General features: G+C 44.7%; 1 protein-coding gene across 12 annotated transcripts in view; it reads right to left on the bottom strand.

Annotated features, from left to right (window-relative positions):
- Positions 1-708: 708 nt before the first annotated feature.
- The window catches only part of mgme1 (mitochondrial genome maintenance exonuclease 1), a 103,432-nt gene continuing 89,278 nt past the window's right edge, over positions 709-14,862 (bottom strand). For 10 of the 12 annotated variants that reach the window (XM_068044577.1, XM_068044573.1, XM_068044574.1 and 7 more), the window contains 2 exons: positions 4,719-4,792; positions 709-1,128 (listed from right to left, as the gene is read on the bottom strand). In XM_068044577.1, coding sequence (XP_067900678.1) covers positions 894-1,128; positions 4,719-4,792 — 309 coding nt within the window. In that variant the 3' untranslated portion in view covers positions 709-893. The remainder of the gene's footprint in view (positions 1,129-4,718; positions 4,793-14,862) is intronic. The other 2 variants (XM_068044585.1, XM_068044583.1) reach the window with 2 other exon arrangements.

The following is a 14,862-nucleotide window of genomic DNA, read 5'->3' as shown; positions in this document are numbered from 1 at the left end:
CTAGCGGCCATGGGGGGGGGGGCGGTGGTGGGCCCCTTACCATCACCCCTGCCCCAGCCCTTTCATTGCATGCAGCAAATCCGAGGGAACCAGCAGCTGGGGCACATCTGATAGCCTGACGTGAATCTTTGTGCCATCAGGGCAACTGACCAGTCAATGCTACAGAATGTGGCATACAGTCTCTGCATTTCAATGCAATGTTCCTGAATCCACTCATTGTGATGCTGCCCATGACTCTCCGTGAGGTAGGCCACTTTTTCAATGGATGAGCTCATGTGCTCATATGCCTGAAACATAGCAGAACACATCTCATGAATGGACTCCTCCATTTTCTGCCCAAGACTCTGTATTGCCTTAGGGAACTCCAACACTTGGGAACACATCTCTTGTTGTTGCTCCAGAAAGACTGGCCTTGTGTGCAACCCCTGAGGCTCTGCATCTCCACCCACTGAGGATGGCTGGAGCTTCGAGGGGGACTGCTCGCTGCTGCCTTTGCCTCCATCTCCTCCTCCTGCTCACATGTAAAGTGCTGGTCACCTTGTGCCACTGGCTCTTGTCCCTCTCCTTGTTTGACCGCAACAGGGTTTATTCCTTTTTAAACAGTGGATGTGATTACCAATTCAGTGAGTGTTTAATACTGTATGTGCTATTATCATAAAAGAACCAATCGGACAGGTTTTCTTGAGTTTAAACAAGAAAGAGGTTAGTTTATTGTACTTAAAATCAAATCCCAATCTAAATGAAAATAATAAACTATGCTCCGATTTTCACACACAAGCACAAATGAGAATCACACACACACACAAATAGGTCACAGAGTGATGAAGACGAGTCTGATTGGATTAGAGTCCAGAACAAATAAAAATAATGTATAGTCGGTGGGGTTTGGTAATTCAGTTGTCTTCTGGCTTAATTTGTGGTTCTGAAAGCTCTGGTTGGTAGAAGTGCACTTGCAGCTGGTCCACCTGGCTCAGGGTTTTCTTGGAGACAGTGATGTAGGTGGCTTTCTCCCCCCAGGGGTCTCTGTCTGTAGCAATGGTAGACTTGGATGTTTCGCAATCGCAGACAGGTTTCAAAACTTGCAATGTCACCTGGAGAGAAAGAGAGAGAGACAGCCCCACCGGGGTCCTGCACTGGTTAGCTCCCAAATCTTGTCTGCTGTGTGTAACAAAAACTCCAAGTTCACACAGCTTGGGAAGACTGCCACATGGTTCTTTTAGTATTCCTTTTTTTAACTTTAATGAGATCCAAATTCCAAGAATCCCAAATCTCTCTTACATCTTTTGTTTCAATGTTTATCTCCTGGAGGTAGGTCTCCACTAGTGAATGCTCCAAGATGGCTTTGAATATCTTGCTAATGAGGGTGATAACTGCAGCAAAGGTTCACTAGATTGGTTTCTGGGATGAGGGTTGTCCTATGATGAGAGGCTGAGTGAATTGGCCCATATTCTCTGGGAGTTTAGAAGAATGAAAGGTGATTTCACTGAAACATACAAGATTCTGAAGGGGCTTGACAGGGCAGATACTGAGAGATTGTTTTCCCAGGCTGGGGAATCTAAAACATGGGGGCACAGTCTCAGGATAAGGGTTCGATGATTTAGAATTGAGATGAGGAGAAATTTCTTCACTCAGAGGGTTGTGAATCTTTGGAATTCTCTGCCCAGAGGGTTGTGGATGCTTCATTGTTGTGTATAATTAAAGCTGAGAGAGACAGATTTTTGATCTCTCAGGGAATCAAGGAATATGGGGAGTGCGCAGGAAAGAGGAGTTGAGGCAAAAGATGAACCATGATGATATTGAATGGCAGATCAGGCTCGAGGAGCTGTATGATCTATCCCTGCACCTATTTCTTATGTTCATAACATGGATCACAACAACTGGATCCTCCTTCTCTCTCTTTAATATCCTTTCAAGCTGGTTTGAGATGTCACCCGCCGTGGCACCAGGCAGACAATAAACCATCAAGGACTCTCAATCCTGCATACAAAAGATGTTGTCTGTTCCCCTTTTGAAAGCCACGATTAACTATGCCTCTGCCACACTCTCAGGCAGTGCAATCCAGAACCTAACCACTAGCTGTGTAAAAAAGTTTTTCCTGATGTCGCCTTTGGTTCTTTTGCCATTCACCTTAAATCAGTGTCCTCTGGTTGTTGACCCTTCCATCAATGGGAACAGTTTTTCCCTATTTGCTCTGTTGAGGTCCCTCATGATTTTGAACATTTCTATCAAATCTCCTCTCAACCTTCTCTTCCCTAAGGAGAACAGCCCCAGCTTCTCCAATCTATCCATGTAACTGAAGTCCCTCATCCCTGGAACCATTTTTGTAAATCTTTTCTGCACCCTCTCTAATGCATTCACATCCTTCCTAAAGTGTGGTGCGCAGAATTGGACACAATACTCTAATTGAGGCTTAACCAGTGTTTTATAAAGATTTTATAAAGGTGCTTTTGTACTCTACTATTCTATTCATAAAGATGGCAGGGATGATGTATTCCACTAAAAAATAAGAACAAACTAAACACTAATAGGACACCATGGATGAATAAAGACAAAAACATTTAGAAAGGCAAAGAGAATCTATGAAATTAAATTATCACAGAATATAAAACGATATGGTAAAATATTCTACAGACACATAAATAAAAAGAAAAGTCAGGATGGGAATAGGGCTCCTAAAGGATGGACACAGGCAGTGATAGTGAAATAACAGAAATATTAAATAATTATTTCACTTCAGTGTTTACCAGGGAGTCAGATCAGCTGGACATGACATCAGAAGGTGAGATTAGAAATTATATAACAACTTTTAAAACAACAAGAGGAAAACTATTAAATAAACTAATAAACTCAAAGAGGATAAAACCCCTGGTCTGGGTGAATTGCATTTTAAAAGAATCTAGGGAAGAGATAGCAGAGGCACTATCACACATATTTAATAATTCATTAGAAAAGGGTGTACTGTCAGAGGACTGGCAGATAGCTAATGCTATGCCTATATTTAAGAAGGGAACATGTCCGTGGAACTATAGACCAGTCGTGGGAACATAATAGAATCCCCATTTTGGGGGGAAAATAGAAGACATCTAGAAACCAAAAATATAATAATAGTCGACATGGATTTCAAAAGGGAAAGTCTTGCGTGACCAAACTCAATGAAGTTTTTGAAGAGGTTCAAGACAGAAAGCAAAATGTAGGCCTTCAGAGAGGCAAAAGGTGGGAAATGGGGTACGACAAGGATCAGTGCTGGGACCACAGTTGCTCAGGTTTCTATTGATGATTTAGACTTTGAAATCAAAAAGACAATTTCTAAATTTGTGCATGACACCAAATTGGGTGGGCAGAGGGGGGAATAGTCAACACTGTGAGGGACTGCAACAAATGACAATAAGACATTAATAAACTAGAAGAATGAGCAAATGAATTTCAACATAGATAGGTGTGAGGTATTACATTTTGGTAAGAAAAATAAAGAGGTCACAAAGAATCTAAATAGGTTACAGGAGCAAAGGGATTTCGGAGTACAATACACTAATCACTAAATGTTGCACCATGGGTTAACAAGGCCATAACATTAGAGGGATTTCTATTTCTAGAGGGATAGAACTGAAAAGTAGAGAAATTATGCTAAACTTGTATTGAACCTTAGTTAGACCACACTTGGAGAACTATGTGCAGTTCTAGTCACTATATTGTAGAAAGAATATAAAGACACTGGAGAGGGTGCAAAACTGATTGACCAGGATGATACCAGAACTGTGAGGGTAAAGCTATCAGGAAAGGATGAACAGAGTCTCTTTTTTCTTTTCCTCTTGAAAAGAGAAGGCTAAAGAGTGACCTAATAAAAATTATTAAAATTCTGAAAGGTTTGATCGAGTAACCACGGAAAGAGTGTTTCCACGGGGCAAGAGAAAAACTAGAGGCCATCAAAATAAAATAGTCATCAAGAAATCAAATAAGGAATTCAGAAGAAACTGCTTTACCCAGAGAGTGGTGAGAATGTAAAACTTGTTATCACAGGAAGTAGCTGAGGTGAATGGCACAGGTGTATTTATGTTGTTCTAGCTATAGAACCAAAAACCCATAGGCACCTCTCCCCATTAAAGAGATAGCTGATAATGTAGAGCTTGAGGGTCATCAAACACAATCTTGGGGCAAGGTGAGGAGGTTGGCCTCCATGAACTACCATAGCCAATATAGGGATTGAGCCTATGCTGTTGGCATCTTTTTGCATCACATGCTTGCTGTCTAGCCAAGTGAGCTAACAAACCCCCACAGGCATAGTCAAGGGCAAGCTTTATAAGTATATGAGGGTGAGGGGATTAGAGGGTTATACTGATCGAGTTAGATGAGAAAAGATGGGAAGAGGTTTGAATGAAACATAAATGTTAGCATGGACTGGTTGGGCCAAATGTCCTGTTTTGTTGCTGTACATTCTATGTAATTCTATGATTGAGGGATAAATATTAGGCAGGATGCTGGGGAAAACACTCCTGCTTTTGTGTCATACAGTACCTTGGATCTTTGTTGCTCACCTGAGAGGGCAGAGCCTTAGTTTAACATCCCATTTGAAAGATATCACCCTCAGAACTCCATTGGAATATCAACCTAGATTTTGTGCTCAAGTCTCTGGAGTTGAATTTGGGAACCCACAATCTTTTGATTTAGAGGTGAAAGTGTTACCCATTGAGTTGCAGCTGACAGCATAAGTGGCAGCTCACCAGTTCAAGCCTTTGATTCTCTGGACAGTGAGGTTCTGATCTTCAACCCTGCCACTGCGTGGAGGCTGGTACAGCTGGAGGGAAAATTAACACATTGGTTACTCTTTCAGATGAGACATTAAACTAAGACCCCTTCTGCCATCTCAGGTGGATGTAAAAGATCCCATGGCACTATTTCAAAGAAGATCAGGAGCCAATCTTTATCCCTCAATCAACATCACAAAACAGATTTTCTGGTCATTATCACATTGCTGTTTGTGGGAGCTTGCTGTGCACAAATTGGCTGCCACGTTTCCTACATTACAACAGTGACTACACTTCAAAAATACATCATTGGTTCTAAAGCACTGAGAGATGTCCAGTGATCATGAAAAGCGATATATAAATGCAAGTTCTTTTTTTTTCTAGGCTGTTCCTGAGTGCATCCTTGTGACAAGGATGGAGTGGCATTGTGTTAGAGAAGATTTCCAGCCCAATCCTTTGGGACAATGAATGGTCTGTTAGGGTGAAGGGAAAATTATAAAACAATAACTAAGTAAACAATCAAATCTTTTCTTGTGCACTCATCTGTCACACTGGTGACTTAATCAAGGTGATGTCCCATTCCAATAGGACTGAACAATGGCAGAAGACTTCATCAGATTAACAGGCAATACTTCTCATCTGGATTTAATCAAGCCATCACTATCGCAATTCACTCTGTTGCGACACTGGCATTAGCATCTCTAGATTTAGTTATTCTGTGGCCCAGAGAAAACAAAATGAGTTTAAATCAGTGCTAAGCTTCCTATCCTTTAGTATTAATAGTTTCATGGGATATGGGGTTGCTGACAAGGCCAACATTTGTTGCCCATCCCTAATTGCCCTTGAGAAGGTGGTGGTGAGCTGTCTTCTTGAACTGCTTCGGTCCATCTGATCCGGATACACCTACAGTGCTGTTAGGGAGGGAGTCAAGGATTTTGATCCAATGACAGTGAAGTTCATTCCAGATCATAACAACTTGCTGCTTAAAAAGAAATTCTCATCTGCTCTGTGGTTCTTTTGCGAATTATCTTAAATCTGTGTCCTTTGGTTACCGACCTACTTGCCAGTGGAAACAGTTTCTCCTATCTACTCTACTGAACCCCCTCATAATTTTGAACATCTCTATTAAATCTCCCTTAGCCTTCTCTGCTCTCAAGAGAACAATCCCAGTTTCTCTAGTCTCTCCACATAACTGAAGTCCCTCATATGCAGACATTGCCGAATTGCAGAATCACACTTTAGTTAGTAGATTAGCCACAATGACTTGCTTTTACACAGCATCTTTAACATAGTAGATGTCCCCGGCTGCTTCATAGGAGCATTATCAAACAAAATTTGATGCCAAGCCAAAATAATGATAGCTTTTGAGCATGTCTTAACATTTATAATTACTAATGAATCTCATGTGGCATTGAATATGGGTAATCAAGTCCAACAGTAATATTCGGGTAAAGCAGGGTTAGATGGTGGGTAATATTACAAAGAACAAAGAAAATTACAGCACAGGAACAGGCCCTTCGGCCCTCCAAGCCTGCGCCGATCCAGATCCTCTATCTAAACCTGTCGCCTATTTTCTAAGGGTCTGTATCTCTTTGCTTCCTGCCCATTCATGTATCTGTCTAGATACATCTTAAAAGACGCTATCGTGCCCGCGTCTACCACCTCCGCTGGCAACATGTTCCAGGCACCCACCACCCTCTGCGTAAAGAACTTTCCACGCATATCCCCCCTAAACTAATGAAAATAATCCTAATCTACTCAACCTCTCTTCATAGCTAGCGCCCTCCATACCAGGCAACATCCTGGTGAACCTACTCTGCACCCTCTCCAAAGCATCTACATCCTTTTGGTAATGTGGCGACCAGAACTGCACGCAGTATTCCAAATGTGGCCGAACCAAAGTCTTATACAACTGTAACATGACCTGCCAACTCTTGTACTCAATACCCCGTCCGATGAAGGAAAGCATGCCGTATGCCTTCTTGACCACTCTATTGACCTGTGTTGCCACCTTCAGGGAACAATGAACCTGAACACCCAAATCTCTCTGAACATCAATTTTCCCCAGGACTTTTCCATTTACTGTATAGTTCACTCTTGAATTGGATCTTCCAAAATGCGTCACCTCGCATTTGCCCGGATTGAACTCCATCTGCCATTTCTCTGCCCAACTCTCCAATCTATCTATATTCTGCTGTATTCTCTGACAGTCCCCTTCACTATCTGCTACTCCACCAATCTTAGTGTCATCTGCAAACTTGCTAATCAGACCACCTATACTTTCCTCCAAATCATTTATGTATATCACAAACAATAGTGGTCCCAGCACGGATCCCTGTGGAACACCACTGGTCACACGTCTCCATTTTGAGAAACTCCCTTCCACTGCTACTCTCTGTCTCCTGTTGCCCAGCCAGTTCTTTATCCATCTAGCTAGTACACCCTGGACCCCATGCGACTTCACTTTCTCCATCAACCTACCTTGGGAACGTTATCAAACGCCTTACTGAAGTCCATGTATATGACATCTACAGCCCTTCCCTCATCAATCAACTCTGTCACTTCCTCAAAGAATTCTATTAAGTTGGTAAGACATGACCTTCCCTGCACAAAACCATGTTGCCTATCACTGATAAGCCCATTTTCTTCCAAATGGGAGTAGATCCTATCCCTCAGTATCTTCCCAGCAGCTTCCCTACCACTGATGTCAGGCTTACCGGTCTATAATTACATGGATTATCCCTGCTACCCTTCTTAAACAAGGGGACAACATTAGCAATTCTCCAGTCCTCCGGGACCTCACCCGTGTTTAAGGATGCTGCAAAGATATCTGTTAAGGCCCCAGCTATTTCCTCTCTCGCTTCCCTCAGTAACCTGGGATAGATCTCATCCGGACCTGGGGACTTGTCCACCTTAATGCCTTTTAGAATACCCAACACTTCCTCCCTCCTTATGCCAACTTGACCTAGAGTAATCAAACATCTATCCCTAACCTCAACATCAGTCATGTCCCTCTCCTCGGTGAATACCGATGCAAAGTACTCGTTTAGAATCTCACCCATTTTCTCTGACTCCACGCATAATTTTCCTCCTTTGTCCTTGAGTGGGCCAATCCTTTCTCTAGTTACCCTACCTGGGTGCACAATCGCAATTCAGTCAATATTTTAACATCATAAACTCTGTCTTTTTTCATCATGCTTTTATTTTATATTCTTAATAATTAATTAGCAAAATCTAAGGGAATTTGTGAGGCCTGGTTGGTTGCAGCTTCTCTGCAGCACTGGCTGAGGAGCTAGGACAATAGGGTCTGGGGTCTGTGGACCCCTGGGGATCCATGGACTTTCCAAGTGGTCTGTGAAATAATGTAAAAGTGCTTACGTGGGCGGACAGAGGCAGGCTTGATGGGAGCCGAGAAGTGAGAACAGAGTGTGGCTGCCACATGTGCAGCATAGAGTGGGAGCCTACATGGAGGAGCACAGAGAGCGGCACGGAGATCGCTACATCTGTAAGTACATATCTTTAAGTAAATACCTGTTTACTTAAAAGCATTATTAAAGCACTCTGTGTGTGCAGCATTTTCATGAGTATTATATAGTATTAGAATTTAGATGGGGGGGGTGGGTGCGCGTGATTACTAATCCATTTGAAAAGGGGTCCTTCAACCAGAAATGTTTGAGAACCACTGAACTAGGAGATGCAAACAGAAGCGCTATGCCCCATCTGGTTCACTAATGTCCTTTAGGGAAGGAAATCTGCTGTCCTTACCTGGTCTGGCCTACATGTGACTCCAGACTTGCAGCAATGTGCTTGCCCTCTGACATGACCTCGCAAGTCACTCAGTTGTCAAGGGTAATTAGGGATGGGCAACAAATGCTGGCCTTGTCAGTGACGCCCACATCTCAAGAAAGAATTTTTTAAAAACTGGCAGATAGGTGTAATTACAGCATTGCACAGAATGAGTCAAGGCCATGTCTGGGCTTCAGCTAAAGCAGGGTTCAAGGTCAGTGTTAACTGGACAATGCCTTGCAGACCTAATTTAGTTCTCATTATAAAGTCAAACACTCAGTCCTTATATATATATATTTCCCCTTTATTTTGCATTTCTACATTTAGCATAGAGACTGCTTATGTGAGCTTGTAATACTATAATTACACCTCCCCACCCATATATTTTTATTACTTACGAATGGCTTTCTGAAAAGCAATTTTGAAAGCAATCTCAAACTCAACCCAAGTATGCATGACTCAATCAATTATAAAGTGTGATCCTTACCATTGAGGTCGGTCATGTGACAACTTGAAGCACAAGCCATCACAATGAAATTCATGATCACATTAAGCCAGCAAATACTGACACAACGTTTTTATAAAAAAAACAAATGAAGTCAGCTGCTTGAACACGCAGTGGTTAATCTCTGTGTTTGGCTGGGTGGAAAGCTCGGGAGCAAGTGGCAAAACAAAGAACTTTCAAAACAATCAGGTAAATCTTTTAATTCATCCAAATTGTTCAGAGCCATCAAAATTGGAGCCTGTGAGGAAAAGTCTGCTTGGGACTCACAGCTCTGTGCTTTGGGAGCTGCTATTTACAGGAGGAAAAAGAGAACTGATTATTCAAAGTGGAAAACTACCAAATGTATAAGCCATTGAACAACAAGAAATAAAACAATTAAACAGGCATGTGATATTACATAGAATTACAGTGAAGGTGCAGCACAGAAATGAGCCATTCAGCCCAACCGGTCGATGCCGTGTTTATGCTGCACACAAGTCTCCTCCCACCTCTTTTCATTTAACCCTATCAGCATATCTTTCTATTCTCCCTCATGTGTTTATGTAGCGTCCCCTTAAATCCATCGACGCTATTCGCCTCAACTACTCTTTTTTTCTTTTTCTTTTTGATGGGGACAGTGTAGAGGGAGCTTTACTCTGTATCTAACCCCGTTTTTTTTATGTCAAGGGGGCCTTTATTTTCCAGGCCCCCTTTATACACATTTTATAAAAATAACGTTATTAAAAAAAAAGATAAATAAAACAAAACTCAAATTAAAATGCCATTCTCGGCGTGAATTATGCACTCCAGTCCCTGCGGTGCCCACCGGTCGCAGAAGGCCTCAAGCGTACCGGTGGACACCGCATGCTCCTTCTCCAGGGACACCCGGGCGCGAACGTAACCTCGGAAGAGGGGCAGGCAATCAGGGAGGATGGACCCCCTGACGGCCCGCAGCCTGGACCTGTGCATTGCCACCTTGGCCAGGCCCAGGAGCAGACCAACGAGGAGATCCTCCTCCCGGCCCACACCTCTCTGCACTGGGTGCCCAAAGATCAGGAGCGTTGGGCTGAAGTGCAACTAAAACCTGAGGAGCAGCCCCTTCAAATACTCAAACAGGGGCTGCAACCTCGTACACACCATACATGCGTGGAACACGGACTTGTTCAGGCCGCAGAAATTACAGGCGGCCTGGGAGTCCGTGAACCTACCTAAAAGTCTATTGCACAGGACTGCCCTGTGCAACACCCTCCACCCCAAATCCCCGATGTAAAGGGGGAAGACTCCCGCGTAGAGAGACCTCCACCGGGGTTTACGCTCGCCGCCAAATGGCAACACGGACTGCCAGGGCGTGTCTGGCCGGCTGACGAAGTGGAATGTGTGCAGGAGTAGCCCATACAGGAAACCCCTCCACGCCGATTGGAATGGCACAGAGGGCATTTAGAGATACAGCACTGAAACAGGCCCTTCGGCCCACCGAGTCTGTGCCGACCATCAACCACCCATTTTATACTAATCCTACACTAATCCCATATTCCTACCACATCCCCACCTGTCCCTATATTTCCCTACCACCTACCTATACTAGGGGCAATTTATAATGGCCAATTAACCTATCAACCTGCAAGTCTTTGGCAGGTGGGAGGAAACCGGAGCACCCGGAGGAAACCCACGCAGACACAGGGAGAACTTGCAAACTCCACAAAGGCAGTACCCAGAATTGAACCCGGGTCGCTGGAGCTGTGAGGCTGTGGTGCTAACCACTGCGCCGCCCCTGAGAGGTGGCTCGGGTTGTGCGGGACTGGCTCCTGAGGAGGGTTTCGGGCCTGGGTCCAATGATACCCGCTTGGCTGGGAGCGCTCTGCACTCCCGAGCCCCCTCGTTACCTGCAATGAGGGGCGGCCCGGGGGCCTTAACTACTCTTTGTGGTAACAGGTTTCACATTCTCACTGCACTCTGGATAAAGATGTTTAACAGTGAATTGCAGTTGAATTTGTAGAAATGAAAGAAGGGACTGATTCATTTCTCCATCCCTGTTCCCTCAAAACAAAATCACTGTTGCTTTTGGGGAAATAAAGGTTTTTAAGAAAAAGAACTTTAGGAAGAATATCAATAGGAATGAAACCGGACAGACCACCCGACATCGACCTAGGCACCGGAAACGACAATGGCAAACGGCAAACCCAGCCCTGTCGACCCTGCAAAGGCCTCCTTACTAACATCTGGGGGCTTGTGCCAAAATTGGGAGAGCTGTCCCACAGACTAGTCAAGCAACAGCCTGACATAGTCATACTCACAGAATCATACCTTGCAGACAATGTCCCAGACACTGCCATCACCATCCCTGGGTATGTCCTGTCCCACCGACAGGACTGACCCAGCAGAAGTGGCGGGTACAGCGGTATATAGTCAGGAGGGAGTTGCTCTGGGAGTCCTCAATATTGACTCCGGACCCCATGAAGTCTCATGGCATCAGGTCAAACATGGGTAAGGAAACCTCCTGCTGATTACCACCTAGGGCACCCCCTCAGCTGATGAATCAGTGCTTCTCCATGTTGGACACCAATTGGAAGAAGCACTACAGATAGCAAGGGCACAAAATGTAGTCTGGGTGGGGGATTTCAATGTCCATCACTAAGAGTGCTCGGTAGCACCACTACTGGTTGAGCCCTAAAGGGCATAACTGGTGGACTGGGTCTGCAGCAGGTGGTGCGGGAACCAACAAGAGGGAAAAACATACTTGACCTCGTCCTCAACAATCTACCTGTCACAGATGCATCTGTCCATGACAGTAGTGGTAGGAGTGACCACTGATTAGTTCTTGTAGAGATGAAGTCCCATCTTCACACTGAAGGTACCCATCATCGTTTTGTGTGGCACTACCACCGTGCTAAATGAGATAGATTTCAAACAGATCTAGCAACTCAAAACTGGGCATCCATGAGGCACTGTGGGCCATCAGCAGCAGCAGCAGAATTGTACTCAACCACAATCTGTAACCTCATGGCCTGGCATATCTCTCGCTTGACCATTACCATCAAACCAAGGGACCAACCCTGGTTCAATGAAGACTGCAGGAAGGCATGCTAGGAGCAGCACCAGGCATACCTAAAAATGAGGTCACAGCCTAGTGAAGCTACAACACAGGACTACTTGCATGTCAAACAGTGGAAGCAGCATGCAATAGACAGAGCTGGTCGATCCCATAACCAACGGATCAGATCTAAGCTCTGCAGTCCTGCCGCATCCAGCCGTGAATGGTGGTGGACAATTAAACAACAAGGAGGAGGAAGCTCCACAAATATCCCCATCCTCAACGATGGGGCAGCCCAGCACATCAGTGCGAAAGACAAGGCTGAAGCAATTGCATCCATCTTCAGCAAGAAGTGCTGAGTGAATGATCCATCTCAGCCTCCTCTTGGAGTCTCTAGCATCACAGGTGCCAGTCTTCAGCCAATGCAATTCACCCCACATGATATCAAGAAACAGCTGAAGGCACTGGATACTGCAAAGGCTATGGGCCCTGACAACATTCCGGCAATAGTACTGAAGACCTGTGCTCCAGATCTAGCCGTGCCCCCTAGCCAAGCTGCTCCAGTACAGCTACAACACTGGCAATGTGGAAAATTGCCCAGATATGTCCTGTGCACAAAAAGGACAAATCCAACCCAACTCATCAGTCTACTCCCGACAATCAGCAAAGTGATGGAAGGGGTCGTCGACTGAGTTATCAGGCGGCACTTGCTCAGCAATAACCTGTTCACTGACACTCAGTTTAGGTTCCGCCAGGGCCACACAGCTCCTGCCCTCATTACAGTCTTGTTGCAAAATGGACAACACAGCTGAACTCCAGAGGTGAAGTGAGAGTGACTGCCCTTGACATCAAGGCAGCATTTGACCAAGTATGGCATCACGGAGCTCGAGCAAAACTGGAGTCAATGGGCATCAGGGGGAAAACTCTCCGCTGGTTGGAGTCATACCTAGCGCAAAGGAAGATGATTGTGTTTGTTGGAGGTCAATCATTTCAGTCCCAGGACATCACTGCAGGAGTTCCTCAGGGTAGTGTCCTAGGCCCAACCATCTTCAGTTGCTTCATCAATGACCTTCCCTCCATCATAAGGTCAGAAGTGGGGATGTTCACTGATGATTGCCCAATGTTCAGCATCATTTGCGACTCTTCAGATAGTGAAGCAGCTCGTGTCCATATGCAGCAAGACCTGGACACCATCCAGGCTTGGTCTGCTAAGTGGCAAGTAACATTTGCATCACACAACTGCCAGGCAATGACCAGCTCAAACAAGAGAGAATCTAACCATCTTCCCATGACGTTCAATGGCATTACCATCACTGAAATCCCTACTATCAACATGCTGGGGGTCGCCATTGACCAGAAACTGAACTGGACCAGGCACATAAATGCTGTGGCTACCAGAACAGTTCAGAGGCTGGGAATTCTGCAGTGCGTAAGTCAGGAGTGTGATGGAATACTCTCCACTAGCCTGGATGGGTGCAGCTCCAACAACACCAAGAAGCTCAACACCATCCAGGACAAAAGAGCCCTTGATTTTCACCCCATCCACCACCTTCAACATTCACTCCCTCCACCACAGATGCACAGTGGCAGCAGTGTGTACCATCTACAAGATGCACTGCAGCAATGCACCAAGGCTCCTTAGACACAGCACCTTCCAAACCCACGACCTCTACCAACTAGAAGGACAAGGGCAGCAGATGCATGGGAACATCACCACTTGCAAGTTCCCCTCCAAGCCACACACCATCCTGACTTGGAGCTATATCACTGTTCCTTCACTGTCACTGGGTCAAAATCCTGGAACTGCCTTCCTAACAGCACTGTTGGTGTACCTACACCCCAAGGACTGCAGTAGTTCAAGAAGGCAGCTCACCACCACCTTCTCAAGGGCAATTAGTGATGGGCAATAAATGCTGGCCTAGCCAGCGATGCCCACATCCCTTGAACGAATATAAAAAACACACAATCAACAAGAAAGAAAAAATCTGAACAAGAGTCTGAACAGGACTGGAAACTTTGTGCAGTCCACCAAATAAAACAGAGAAGTCCTGCAATGTAACTTTACCTGTGGTTGCAGACAAACATATAGGGAGACCGTGTGAAGCATTATGAAAATAAAGACTGTCCAACTGCTGGAGCAACACAGGTGAAAAATCATAGGGGCATTACAAAAATCATTTCTTTTGACACTTTTACTAGTTAGAAAAATGTTGTAATTAAGAAAGAAAAGGCTGTCAGTTACAAATCAACAACTGGGTAATGAAGAGTGTTCACTTTCCAATTGGCATGGGAAGGTAGTGTGCTGTAAAGATGAACATGTTGGGCAATCAGTGGGCGCAGGACAGTTGGAGGGAGGAGATCAATGTGATGAAACCTGCAGAATTACATGCAGCCATAGTTGGCAATCCTATGACAGATAACGTGCTCTGGTCATTCCTTCATATGTTTATGATGCCAATATCATGTCTAGGCACCATAGCAAGTATCTGTGAACTTTGAAAACTGGAGTGTTGAAATTGTCCTCAATACAAAAAGTATTCAAATCTTCCTAAGCCTCTTGCACAGCTGAATTAACAGCTTTGTTACCACCCACCCTGCAGCAGTGAAGAGTATGGGAATAGGAAGATCTCTAACTTTAGCTGATTATCTGTTGGAGAAATCAGACAGATCCATGTTCATTTATTTAGCAAACTCTGATTCATTGCTCTGTCTTCACACTGGGTGGAAGTCCACACCAGTGGTGCTCAGAAAGAACAAATGAAAGTAGACGTTGACTTGAATCAAAGTACAATTGCTCAATTTCTGTATCTGTGTATCTT

This window comes from Heterodontus francisci, chromosome 13 (assembly GCF_036365525.1).
Source record: "Heterodontus francisci isolate sHetFra1 chromosome 13, sHetFra1.hap1, whole genome shotgun sequence".
Classification (NCBI taxonomy): domain Eukaryota; kingdom Metazoa; phylum Chordata; class Chondrichthyes; order Heterodontiformes; family Heterodontidae; genus Heterodontus; species Heterodontus francisci.
This window is presented reverse-complemented; position numbering and strand designations above follow the sequence as displayed.